This window comes from Cetorhinus maximus, unplaced genomic scaffold, assembly GCF_964194155.1.
Source record: "Cetorhinus maximus unplaced genomic scaffold, sCetMax3.hap1.1 HAP1_SCAFFOLD_1335, whole genome shotgun sequence".
In the NCBI taxonomy this organism is placed as follows: Eukaryota; Metazoa; Chordata; class Chondrichthyes; order Lamniformes; family Cetorhinidae; genus Cetorhinus; species Cetorhinus maximus.
Window position 1 is genome coordinate 61,138 of NW_027597276.1, and position 14,401 is coordinate 75,538.

General features: G+C 44.6%; 1 protein-coding gene across 1 annotated transcript in view; it reads right to left on the reverse strand.

The window, feature by feature from the left end:
- LOC144676068 (cGMP-dependent protein kinase 1-like) overlaps positions 1-13,907 on the reverse strand; it is a gene marked incomplete at its 3' end in the record, with an annotated part of 74,108 nt that extends 60,201 nt beyond the window's left edge. Inside the window, exon 1 of the mRNA XM_078536581.1 lies at positions 13,600-13,907. Within this exon, the coding sequence (XP_078392707.1) occupies positions 13,600-13,907 (308 nt within the window). The remainder of the gene's footprint in view (positions 1-13,599) is intronic.
- Between the last annotated feature and the right edge of the window lie 494 nt (positions 13,908-14,401).

A 14,401-nucleotide genomic window follows, 5' to 3' on the forward strand; every position in this document is an offset into this window, starting at 1 on the left:
TCAGATAATAGATGGCATCAGCAGATAACCTTTCTGCTCAAGTCTGGCTCACATCTCAAATGTGGAGAAAATGTGCTGGATGGAGTCATTACTGGACAACAGAGATGGGCAAGAATCCCCTATGGCACTGCACAAAGCTCTATGTATTTCTTTTCAACCTTTCACATCCAGGCTGAAGAGAAGGTTTGCTTTGCAGGCTACACTTCATGAAACTCAAAGCTCATTCTTTGTAAATAGGAGTAAGATTTCACTCCAGCTAGTACAGCGCCTTGGGACATTCCCCTACCTTAAATGTACTATATATAAGTTGTAGCTGCTGTTAGCCATCCGGAATACAGGGGTTGGACTTAATGAAAATTTCATTTTGGAAGCAATGGTGACTTTGGATAATTTGTACCAAGAAATAATTATAATAAGCAATGAATCAGCAGTGAAAATTAGTATGTACAAATGGAACCTGTTTGAAAATTTTAGCAACAGCTATTATGGTGCCTGCAAATGTTCTCCTTAATTGAGAATAATACATTAGCCTTAATGAAATTTATTAATCCAAGGCATTCAAGTCCATAATGATTTCTCCTTTCTACAGAGTGAGCCTTTCTTGGAATGGGCCTCCTCAGTCATGTAGCCTCCAATTGGCTCACCACCACCTTCTTGAGAACAATTTGGGATGGGCAATAAATACTGGCCTAGCCAGCGACACCCACATGCTGTGAAAGAATTTTTAAAAATTCAATGCGAGTTTGAAACAACATTGCCTTAAGCCAAGTTTCAGCCTTGAGCGAGTTACCTGAACAATCCTAGCTTCTCAAGGGAGCTTCATTAGTAACAGTCCCTTGGATCCATTTTTTAGCCATCAATGTTCCTCATGGGATGGCAGCCCCCTTGTAAAGCTTGTGTTGGAGCCTGATAAACTTACCTTCCACCTGAAAAGCTGTTTCCACTATACAGTCCCAGTCACTCTACCCAACAGAATCCTCAGTATTTCCCATTCTCAGTATTTCCTGGGCAAAGCTGGCACTTAGAAGCTGTACGAATTCTTTTGCTTCACTCAAATAATCCTGCCTTTTTCCTTCTACCTGAAACAACACATTTTTTGTCACAAACTGAATGGCCTCCAAGACGGTATAAATCTATGCTTAAATACCTTTCTCCATGGATCACGAGTTTCATTCTCAATTTAATCATCACTAGGCTATTTTCTCATCATTTCACCAGTATTTTCTTAATCCACAGTTATATTTTCTGCTCCATTACAGGTAGAGCATTTCTGTTGCATTTCATGCCCCTTGCAAATGCCCTATTTGTTCCAGCGTAGCAACTGTATTCTTGGCACTGCTAGCAGGCAAAAAAAAAAAGTTAATTTTGTATAGTAACAGCAGCATCTCTATCAAATGTGTTCACAGTGTGGATAATTATTCCACAGCAGATCAAAGCTGACAGCTTCTGGGTTTTTCAAGGATCGGTACATTGACTGCAGGAGACAGCACTGTAACTGACGTAGGCAGAAACAAAGCAACTCAAAGACATCTGTCTTTCACTTAGCTTTAAGTAAAAATAACCAACTGTAAGGAGCTGGTCACTTAAATTGAAGGTAGAAGCAGCACAGTGATGCTCTCCCTTGCTACGAAGGATGCAGGGCGATGACAACAGAAACTAGTCAAGCTATAGCATTGGGCAGAGATGCCAAATGGGGGTCAGGTAATCCATTCTGGGAAGTAGGGGAGAGAAAAGAAACTGACGAAATTTATGTCTCCCTGCTTCATTCTGGAACACCATATGAGGACGGGACATTAACACAAGCCTGTTGTGTACCTATGCTTTTGGCCAAAGAATGCTGAAATCCAAAGACAGATGAACGTTAGATAAGAACAGTGGGCTGCTGCAATTGCCTCAGCCTCCATGTTTTTAGGAGTGGTAAGATCTCCAGGACTTCTTGCCCTTTCCACTACCCATTGACGCCAATGGGATGAGGGGCACAAGTGATGTTTTCTGTTCAGGTTCAAGAATGAGCACTTGGGCTGAGGTGTCAGGGAGCTTTCAAGCTCCAGTGCAAAAGGGCAGATGGAGAAAATATCAAAAACAGCAGAAAAACTTCAAAGTATTTCCGAATTTATTGCTGAAAGTTCATTTCTTGAACTGAACCTTAGATGATTTTAATTTCAGACATTAAAGCTGAACCAATATTTGGATGCCAGAGAAAAACCCTGCACACGTTTGTGTCCATGTGCAGGATGCAGTTATCCCCAAATACAGAGCAAACTAAAAGCTGCAGGATAACTGTTCCCTTGATGTCTCACCTAGACAATTGTTTAACAAGATATTTATCATCGGCTCTTCACAGGAGTGTTTTATAGCAAATTTTGAGCCACATGAGAAGGTATTAGGGCAGATGTCAAAAAGCTTGTTCAAAGATGTAGGTTTTAAGGGGCATCTCAAAAGAGGAAAGAGAAGAAGATACAGGGAGGTTTAGGGAGAGAATTCCAGAGCTGGGGGCCTGGGGCAATTGAAAGCACTGCTGCCAATAATGGAGTGATTATCAGGGATATACAGGAAGCCAGAATTGGAGGAACACCAGCATCTTGGAAGGTTGGTTAAGACATGGTCTGCAGAGTTTTGAATGACCTCAGGTGTAAAAAGGGTAGAAAGTGGGGGGTTGGCCAGGAGTGTATAGGAGTAGTCAAGTTTAGAAATAACAAAGACACAGATGAAAGTTTCAGCAGCTGAAGCAGGGGCAGAAGGTAACATTAAGGAAGTGGAAAAGTGGAAGAGGAAATTCCCGGTGTAAATAGGTTGTTTTAGTGATGGTGGGGACAGTGGTCAAAAACTCATCTGGCGGTCAAATATCACACCAAGGTTGTGAACAGTCTGGTTCAGCCTCAGCCAGTTGCCAGGGAAATAGATGGAATTGGTGGCTAGGCAGTGGAGTTTGTGTGCAGACAGAAAATAATGGCTTTGGTCTTCCCAATATTTAGCTGAGGAAATTCCTGCTCATCCAATACTGGATGTCAGATAAGTGGCCTGAAAATTTATATACAGTGGAAGAGTTTAGGAGAGGTGGTAGAACTGGGTGTTGTCAGTGTACATGTGAAAACTCATGCTGTGTTTTCAGATGGTGTCACTGAGGGACAGCATGTAGACGAGAAATGATGGTGGGGGTGGGGGGTGGGGGGGGGTGGAAAACGCAAGGTTTGGACCCTTCGGGGACACTAGTGATAACAGAGCAGGAATGGGAGTAAAATCCTACGCAGCTGATTTTCTGGCTACGACCGCATAGATAAGAATGGAGCCAGGCGAGAGCAGTTCCACCCACCTAGGCAATAGTGGAGAGGTGTTGGAAGAAGATGGTGTGGTCAACCATGTCAAAGGCTGCAGATAGATTGAAAGATTAGGAGATTAGGGGAGAGTGTCCTGCAGTCAGCATCGTGGTGAAGCAGTTACTTCAAAAAATGACATCAGCACAAAGGTGGGAGCTTATTGATGAGTAGTGGGTAAGTGTTTTTCTCCAGTTTAAAATAGATTAAGCTAACGGAAGGTAAGGGTTCTAGTTTTTATTTAAAGTACATCAGTAATTTAACTTTTTTACTGTATTTAACTAAAGTAAGGGGTTTTTTTTCAACTAGAGGCATGGCAGGGCAGCTTAGTCTTGTGTTATGTGTCGCCTGCAACATGTGGGAAGTCCTAGACGCTCTTTGCGCTCTGACTGACCACGTGTGCAGGAAGTGCTACCAGCTGCAGCTACTCGAGCTCCGAGTTTCGGAGCTGGAGGCACTGAGGTGCATCCGTGAGGCTGAGAGTTTCGTGGATAGCACGTTTTTAGACATGGTCACCCCACAGCTTACGGATTTGCAGACAGAGAGGGAACGGGTGACCATCAGTCAGAAGAAAGGTGTCAAGCAGGTAGTCAGGAAATCCCCAGGGTGCATCTCGCTCGAGAGCTGTTTTTCTATGCTGGAAAATGGTGAGAGTGATGGTTCCTCTGGGGAGTGCAGCCACGCTCATGGCACTGTGAGTGGCTCAGCTGCACGGGGGGGCCAGGAAAAAGAGGGGAAGAGCAATAGTGGTAAGAGACTCGATAGTAAGAGGAACAGACAGGCGTTTCTGCGGCCATTGACGTGACTCCAGGATGGTATGTTGCCTCCCTGGTGCCGGGGTCAAGGATGTGACTGCACTGCTGCAGGGCATTCTAAAGGGGGAGGGCAAACAGGCAGAGATTGTGGTACATATTGGTACTAACGGCATAGGTAGAAAAAGGGATGAGGTCCTGCAAGCAGAATTTAGGGAGCTAGGAAACAGATTAAAAAACAGGACCTCAAAGGTAGTAATCTCTGGATTACTTCCGGTGCCATGCGCAAGTATAGAAATAGGAGGTTAATCCAGACGAATGTGTGGCTGGAGAGATGGTGCAGGAGGGAGGGCTTTAGATTTCTGGGACATTGGGACCGTTTCTGGGGGCGGTGGGACCTGCACAAGGTGGACGGGTTGCACCTGAAGTGGAATGGGACCAACATCCTTGTGGGGAGGTTTGCTAGTGCTGTTGGGAAGGGTTCAAACTAACTTGGCAGGGGGATGGGATCCCAAGAGGAGATTCAGCAGGGGGAGGTGTACAGCCAAAATTAGAAGAGAGAACAAGTGAGTCTGGAAGGCATAGAAATTATAGGCCAGTTAAGGCACAAGGGAGTTTGGCAAGATTGAATGGTATTTATTTTAATGCAAGGAGTCTGACAAATAAGGCAGATGAGTTGAGGGCACAAATTAACACATGGAAGTATGATGTCATTGCTGTCACAGGGACATGATTGAGAGAGGGGCAGGATTGGCAGCTCAATATAAAGTCTTCAGGTGAGACAGGGAAGGAGGTAAAAGAGGAGGGGGTATTGCAATATTGATCAAGGAATCAATTACAGCAGTAAGGAGGGATGACATCTTAGAAGGCTCCTCAAATGAAGCCATATGGGTAGAACTGAAAAACAAAAAAGGAGCAATCATATTGCTGGGAGTGTACTATAGGCCCCCAAAGTCAGAGAGAAATAGAAGAGCAGATATGTAGGCAAATTTCAGAGAAGTGTAAAAATAATAGGGTAGTAATAGTGGGGGATTTCAACTTCCCCAACATTAACTGGGTAAGTCATAGTGTGATAGGTTTAGAGGGAGCGGAATTCTTAAAATGCATCCAGGAGAGCTTTTTAAGCCAGTACGTAGAAGATCCTACAAGAGAGAGGGCTGTCCTGGACTTAATTTTAGGGAATGATGCCGGGCAAGTGGTAGAGGTATCAGTGGGGGAGCATTTTGCAGATAGTGATCATAACTCCGTTAGATTCAAGGTTGTTATGGAAGAGGACAAGGATGGGCCAGAAATCCGAGTTCTAAACTGGGGGAAGGCCGATTTTAATAAGATCAGATATGATTTGGCCAGAGTGGACTGGGTGCAGCTACTTTTAGGTAAATCTGCGTCAGAGCAGTGGGACTCATTCAAGAAGGAAATAGTGAGTGTATAGGGCCAACATCTTCCAGTAAAGACAAAGGGTGGGACCAACAAATCCAGGGAATCCTGGATGTCGAGGGATATACAGGATTGGATAAAGAGAAAAAGAGAGGCTTATGGCAGATACCGAGGGCTCAAAACAGCAGGAGCCCTGGAGGAGTATAGGATGTGTGCGTGTGTGTGTGTGTGTGTGTGGGGCAAGGGGGGAGTGGGGGGGGGGGGGGGGGGGCGCGGGTGGTGGTGGACTTAAAAAGGAAATTAGGAGAGCAAAAAGGGGGCATGAAAAAATATTGGCAGGTAAAATAAAGGAAAATCCAAAGTTATTTTACAAGTACATTAAGAGTAAGAGGATAGCTAGGGAAAGAGTAGGGCCCATTAAGGACCATAGTGGCAATTTATGCGTGCAGCCAGAAGACGTAGGTAGGGTTCTAAATTAGCACTTTGTGTCGGTGTTCACAAGTGAGAAGGACGATGTGAGTATGGAAATCAGGCAGAAGGACTGTGATATAATTAAAGAAATTAACATAGAAAGGGAGGAGGTTCTAAGTGGTTCGGCAGGCTTAAAAGTAGATAAATCTCCAGGCCTGGATGAGACGTATTCCAGGCTGTTGAGAGAGGCTAGGCAGGGGATAGCAGGGGCGCTGGCAATAATTTTCAATACCTCTCTGGCCACAGGAGAGGTGTCAGAAGACTAGAGGACAGCCAATGTGGTACCGTTATTCAAGAAGGGAGGAAGGGATAAACCAGGGAACTACAGGTCAGTCAGTCTAACCTCAGTGGAAGCAATTCTGAGGGACATAATTAATCTACACTTGGAGAGGCAGGGATTAATCAAGGACAGTCAGCATGGTTTTGTTAAGGGAAGGTCATGTCTGACCAATTTGATTGAATTTTTCGAAGAGGTGACCAGGTGTGTAGATGAGGGCAATGCATTTGACGTTGTCTACTTGGACTTCAGCAAGGATTTTGATAAGGTCCCGCATGGGAGACTGGTAACGAGGGTAAGAGCCCATGGGATCCAAGGCAATTTGGATCCAGAATTGGCTGAGTGGCAGGAAGCAGAGGGTGATGATCGAGGTACGTTTTTGTGACTGGGTGCCTGTGTCCAATGGGGTTCCACAGGGATCGGTGTTGGGTCCCTTGCTGTTTGTGGTATATATAAACGATTTAGACTTGAATGTAGGTGGGTTGATCAGTAAGTTCGCAGATGACATGAAAATTGGTGGGGTGGTAAACAGTGAGGAGGATAGCCTTAGATTACAGGAGGATATAGGCGATCTGGTCAGATGGACTGATCAGTGGCAAATGGAATTTAATCCGGATAAGTGTGCGGTGATGCACTTGGGCAGGACAAACAAGGCACGGGAATAATAGGACCCTGGGAAGTACCAAGGATCAGAGAGACCTTGGTATGCATATCCACCGGTCCCTCAAGGTAGCGGGACAGGTAGATAAAGTGGTTAAGAAGGGATACTTGCCTTTATTAGCTGAGGCATAGAATATAAGAGCAGGGATGTTATGCTGGAACTGTATAAAATGCTGGTTAGGCCACAGCTAGAGTATTGCGTGCAGTTCTGGAATCCGCATTATAGGAAGGATGCAATTACACTAGAGAGAGTGCAGAGGAGATTTACCAGGATGTTGCCTGGGCTGGAGAGTTTTAATGATGAGGAGAGATTGGATAGACTGGGGTTATTTTCCCTGGAGCAGGGGAGATTGAGGGGGGGACATGACTGAGGTGTATAAAATTATGAGGGGCATAGATAGGGTAGACAGGAAGGAACTTTTCCCCTTGGTGGATCAATGGCCAGGGGGCATTGATTTAAGGTAAGGGGCAGGAGGTTTAGAGGGGATGTGAGGAAGAATTTTTTCACCCATAGGGTGATGGGTATCTGGAACTAACTCACTGCCTGAAAGGATGGTAGAGGCAGAAACCCTCATAACATTTAAGAAGTATTTGGATGGGCACTTGCGATGCCATGGCATACAAGGCTATGGGCCCAGTGCTGGAAAATGGGATTAGAATAGTTAGGTACTTGTTTGACCGGTGCAGACTCGATAGGCCGAAGGGCCTTTTTCTGTACTGTAGACCTCCATGACTCTTTGTTACGATAACACAGGATATCATTTCTTGACTCGATTAGAGCCATTTTGGTAGTGTGTATAAATATATTTTTTTTCCGGAAAGCAAGTGACCAACAGATTATCTGTGCAGCAAGTGACAGATATGGACTAACACCAGGGTCAGCCATGATCACAGATAATATCTCTATAGCTGATTGACCTGTTAACTCCCGACTGATATAGTCTGATGTGTAATAGTCATTTCACAAATGAGGTTCAGTCTCTGACAAGTGTAGTCATGTCTGACACATTATTTTTGGAACACTTATGCTGGATTTTTAAATGAAAAGGGAAAAAATTGTTTTTGAAGCTCTTCACAATTCAAAAAAATCAGTTGAAATCATTTATGATGTCCTTTCAGTGGAAATGCATTTTTTTTTACAATTCTTACTGATATTTCTCCAAGAAAGCATTAAAATTTAGATTAAAAAGGGAAAAGGTTTCTTGAAAGCAAGCATTGATTGGTTTAATGACATTAATTTCCCCATGGGGCTCATTCAATAAGAGTATTACTCAAGAGGTAATGGAAATCTGGAACTCTCTCCCCTAAAAGGTTACTGAGGCTAGATTAACTGGAAAAAAATAAAATGGAGATTAACAGATTTTTGTTGGACAAGGGTTATGAAATCAAGCTGGGTAGACAGAGTTAAGATGCAGGTCAACTATAATCTAACTGAATGATAAAACAGGCTCGAAGGGCTGAATGGCCTCCTCCTGTCACTGTACATATTATTCTTGCTGATCTCTGCAGAATCACCCCATCAGTCCCTTGTGTGCTGTCGGTTCAGCGTTTGATGGGCAACATCTGAATTTCAATGTTCAGATAACCTGCTCACATCTGCTGTCAGTTTGAAGAGTTACAGGGAACACCTAAAGTTAAAAAAATAATATCCCAATAGCAATTTATAAACATAAGTAATCCTCCAACCACTCACATGGACACTCTGATGTTGTTTCTAAAGCACTTTTGGGGGATGCATCTACTTTTTATACCACATGTAACAACACTCCCAAAAAACTCAAGAACTGAGCAGCTAAAATAAAAGAGAATGGGTCTTCGATAAGCATACAACTAATAAAAAGGTGCTAAAAGAAAGAGTAGGGCCAACTGGGGTTAAAAAAAGGGGGCATACACGTGGAGGCAGGAGAAATAGCAGAGGTATTACGCGAGTACTTTGCATCTGTCTTTACAGAGGAAGAAGATGCTACCCAGGCCAAGGTGAGAGAGGGGTTAACTGGTAGACTCGAAGATTTTACAATTGAGAAGGAGGTGGTGTTAGAAAGGCTATCTTTACTTAAAATGGATAAGGTACTAGGACCAGATGAGATGCATCCAAGGGTACTGAGGGAAGTGAGAGTGGTAATTGCAGAGTCACTAGTGACAATCTTCCAGTCTTCTTTAAACGCAGGGGTGATGCCAGAGGACTGTGAATGTTACACCCTTCTTCGAAAACAGATGCAAAGATAAAGCTGGCAACTACAGGCCAGTCAGTTTGACTTCAGTGGTATGAAACCTTCTGGAAACTATTGTTCAGGACAAAATCAATAATTACTTAGACAAATGCAGGATAATTAAGGAAAGTCAGCATGAGCTCATTAAGGGAAAATCACGAAATCATGTTTAACTAACTTGCTGGAGTTTTGTGAGGCAGTAACAGAGAAGGTTGTTAAGGGCAACATTGCTGATGTGGTGTATGTGGATTTTCAAAAGGCATTTGATGCAGTGCCACACAACAGACTTGTGAGCAAAATTCTAGCTTATGGAATAAAAGGGAAAGTAGGCACTTGGATAAGAATTTGGCTGAGTGACAGAAACAGAGGGCAGTGATAAGTGATTGTTTTTCAGATTGGAGGAAGGTCTATGTTAGGAGGTTAGGGGTCAGTGTTAGGACCCTTGCTCTTCCTGACATATATTAATGAGCTACGCTGTGGTGTTCAGGGCATGATTGCAAATTCACAGATATTATGGACATTGGAAATGTTGTCAACTGTGATGAGGATAATCTTGAACTTCAAAAGGACATAGACATGCTGGTGGATTGGGCAGACAAGTGGCAGATGAAGTTCAAAGCAGAGAAGTGTGAGGTGGTTCATTTTGGCAGGAAGAAGATGAAGAGGCAATATAAAATAAAGGGAGAACCTCTAAAGGAGGTGCAGGAACAGAGGGACCTCGGTCTATATATATACATAAGTCATTGAAGATAGCAGGGCATGTTGAGAGAGCAGTTAATAAAGCGTATAGTATTTTAGGCTTTATTAGTAGGGGCACTGAGTACAAGAATAAGGAGGTCATGTTGAACTTATGTAAGACACTAGTTAGGACTCATCTAGAGAACTGCATCCAGTTCTGGGTGCCATACTTGAGGAAAGGTGTAAAGGCATTGGAGCTAGTACAGAGGAGATTCACAAGAATGATTCCAGCAATAAAGAACTGTAGATATGAGGATAGATTGGAGAGGTTGGGACTCTTTTCCTTGGAGAAAAGGCTAGGAGGAGACTTGATAGAGGTGTTCAAGATTCTGAGGGGTATGGACAGGGTAAATAGTGAGAAACTGTTCCCACTCAAGAGACCATCAAGAACTAGAGGGCACAGATTCAAAATAATTGGCAAAAGGAGCAAAAGTGATATGCAGAAAATATTTTTCACCCAGAAGGTGGCTGGAGTCAGGAATGGGCTTCCTGAGAGGGCGGTGGAGGCAGGTTCAAACAAGGTATTCAAAAGGTAATGGATTGCTATCTGAAAAGAAAGAATGTGCAGGTTAATGGGGATAAGACAGGGGAGTAAGACTAGGTGTAAAGCTCTTTCAGAGGGCCAGTGCAGGCTGGATGGGCTGAATGGCCTCCTCTGCACTGTAAAAATTCTGTGATTCTGTGAATCTCAATACCATCCAGGATAAAATAGCCTGCTTGATCAGCAGCCCATCCACCACCTTAAATATTCACTCCCTCCACCACCGATGCAGAATGGCAGCAATGTGTACCATCTACAAGATGTACTGTAGCAACTTGCCAAGGCTCCTTCAACAGCACCTTCCAAACACACCACCTTGAAGGACAAGGGCACCAGATGCATGGGAACACCAATCCAAGGCATACACCATCCTGACTTGGAACTATATCACCATTCCTTTACTGTTACTGGGTCAAAATCCTGGAACTCCCTCTCTGTGTGGCTTTATCCACACCACATGGACTGCAGCGGTTCAAGGCAGCAGTTCACCACTTCCTTCTCAAGGGCAATTATGGATGGGCAATAAATGCTGGTCTAGCCAGTGACACCCACATCCCTTGAAAGAATAATTATATATTTTTAAAAATCCAGTACTGGCCTCTCAAGTGCTCGTTTTTTTTTTAAAAAGAGAGGTGATACAAAAAGCAATATTAGTTCCTGATGAAATAATAGAATCCAAGAAGAGTCCCTCAGCAACTCACCAAGGCTCCTTAGAGAGCACCTTCCAAATCCATGACCCCTGGCACCTACAAGGCCAAGGGCAGCAAATGCATGGGAACACCACCACCTGTAAGTTCCCCTCTAAGCCGTACAGCATCCTGACTTGCAGCCATATTACTGTTCCAGGGTCAAAATCCAAGAACTCCCACACTAACAGTACCGTGGGTGTACCTACACCACATGAAGTGCAGCAGTTCAAGAAGGCAGCTCACCACCGCCTTCTCAAGGGCAATTAGGATGAGCTAAACATGTTGGCCTAGCCAGCGACACCCACGGCCATGAAATAATAAAAATACAGGCTTTGACACTGAGGGGGAATTGTGCGTGCTTTTGTAGTGTGGGAGTTTCTTTGTGTGAACAAAAATACATAAAAACTTTTAGAACAGGCAAAAAGCTCAATTTTCTCATCAGATCTTTTTTTCAAATAAAGAAAAGCCCATCATGCCTCTGTTGGCTCTTTGAGAGAGCTATTCAATTTGTCCCACACTGCCCCCAATCCCCCCCAACCCCCGCTCTTTCCCCATAGCATTTTTTTTTCTCTTCAAGTAAACATTTCCAACTCCCTTTGGAAGTTATTATTGAATCTGCTTCCACCGCCCTTTCAGGCCTTGCATTCCAGATCATAACCCTGTGTAAAAAAAAAGAATTCTCATCTACTCTACCAAAACCCATTAATTTTGAACACCTCGATTAAATCTCCCTTTAACCTCGTCTGCTCCAGGGAAAACAACTCCAGCCCCTCTAGTCACTCCACATAACTGATATCCCAGATATCATTCTGGTAAATCTCCTCTGCACCTTCTCCAAAGTCTTGGCATCCTTATTTTGCAATCACTTTAGAAACTCAAGCAGTTGCTTCTTGACAGCATTAACGCTGTTCTTGCTGGTTTTCCTGTCCAGTGCAGTTTTGAGTCCCAGCCTTGAATTAGGCAGAAACAGATGAGAATCCCCCTGCTGTAGATCAGGCAATGGAGCTATTTTCAAGTTAAAATGGACAGTACCCAGGCTCTGCAGGCTTTGACCACAGACAATTAAGTTACCAAACAAGTGGCTCTTAAACAGGATCCTTGGGGGCCCCTTAGAGGCCCCTTAGAACAGGCCCCAATTCAGGGTGGGTAACATTGGGGGAGGGCTTTTCCTGCACCTCCACGCTAATGTTGACCTTCCTCACCCATCACCCTGCTAGCTTGGCCACATGGATGGTCTGCTGGATTTTTATACGCACTCCACCCCTTGAATTGACCAGATAATCTCAATGCTGGAAATGCACCATCTCCATGTAAATCAAGCTTAACACACAAGAACATAAGTTATAGCCGCAGGAGTAGACAACATGGCCCATCGAGCCTGCTCTGACATTCAATACGATCATGGCTGATCTTGGGCTCCAACTCCATTTTCCTGCCCATTCCTCATATCCCTTAATTTCCCAAGACCAAAGATCTGTCTATCCCAGCCTTAAGTGCATTCAACGACAGAGCATCCTCAACCCTCTGGAGTAGAGGATTCCAAAGATTCATCTGGGTGAAGTAATTCTCCTCATCTCAGTCCTAAATGATCGGCCCCTTATCCTGAAACTGTGCCCCTGTGTTTCAGAGTCCCAGACAAGCGGAAACAATCTCTCAGCGTCTACACTATCAAGCCCCTTCAGAATCCTTTCCCCTCGCAATAAGATCACATCTCATTCTCCTGAACTCCAGACCCAATGTACTCAGCCTCTCATCATAGGAAAACTCCCTCACCCAGGGACCAATTTAGTGAACCTTCCTGTACTGCCTTCAATGCAAGTATATCTCCTTTCTCAAATGTGGAGACCAAAACTGCACAGTGTTCCAGATGTGGTCTCATCAAAACCCTGCACAACTGTAGCAAGATATTACTATTCCTGTTCTCCAATTCCCTTGCAATAAAGGCCAACATGACATTTGTCTTCCTAATTGCTTGCTGTACCTGCATGTTAACTTTCTGCATTCCTTGTATGAGTACACTAAAGTCTCTTAAACATCAACACTTACAAGTTAATCAACAACATGGACTACGTAACAAGCTGTTGAAATGGGTTGGGCATCTGCTCACTGGGTATGCTGCCCACCCTTTCCCCTCCAAAACAATGATTAGCCTGAACCTGGTTAGATGACCCAAAAGATGACCTTCCACATTAAGGTAAATATCTTAAGTCATTCCAGCTGCACATTTTCCATTGCTTGTGCACTGATTCTTTTTGTTTATCCTGAATTTGCATCCAAGATCACAAGCAGCATCCGAATTGCACAGGTTTCTGCCCAGGTGTATCTTGGCGCTGCTAGCAAAGCTTCAGCTAGATAATGGAAAATGTTTGTGTGCTGGAGGGGGGCCTTCACCATGTGGCCACTACAGCATGCAGCATTTTCTTTCACACTCAACATGGTGTGTCACTTGCACTTGGTGGACACAGTTTGTGCCAGTTCCCCTACCAAACGGCGTGGCAAAATTTGCTCAGGCATTTTTTAACTGAAGTTTGAAGACGACATTGGTGGCGGGTGAGGGTTTTGTAACTTACTGTGCACTCTTGGAATAGCAGGGCAGGGTGACGTGGCTGATGTCCTGGATATCCAAAGCGGTGGGCTCTGCCGAAATGGCCTGTCTCTTGGTCCTCTGCTGCTCCTGGGTGCTGGACTCGCTCTGGCTCGGTTGCTGAGCGACCGGGCGTCGGACGGATCTGTATTTATCCAGTTCGGTTTGGAGTTTCTGAATTAGCTCGTCCTTCTGATCTAGCTCCAGTTCCAGCTCGTCGATCAGGGCGTCCCTCTGCCTCAGCTCCTCGATCTTCTCCTGGAGGGCATATTGCAGGTCACGCAGTGTCCCCATCTCTCCCGTTGACTCTTGCGCCAAAATGTGGGTGGCTCTCCTCTCTCTCCGCAAACGCTGAGCAGGTCTAGAGCCGAATTACTGAGCATCCCGCAACATTCTCACCCTCTTCCACCTGGATCTCGAGTATCTTCAGAGTGTCGCGTCTAACCATCCCCTTGTAGCTCCAGGTTCCGTCCTTGGCAAACCCACTGGGTATCCTTCTCTCCAGTTTCTGAAGCCAAAAACTTCCACGATATACGGTTACAAAACGAAAAAAATCTCTTGTGATGACGGGGGTGGGGGGGCGAAGCTGTGGGTGGACCCCAGCCCAGTGAGAAGGCTCCAGCGCCCAGGCTTGAAAGCTGCGAGTCTGCCTAACTCCTGAGCTTAGCCAGATGATGGTTTCTGGAGGGCACACCATGCACTCTAACCTCAAGCCTGGCTCCTGCCAAACCCCCAAGAGATCGGCTCAGTAACAATATTAAAAAAAGGGAGGGGAACAATGATCATCT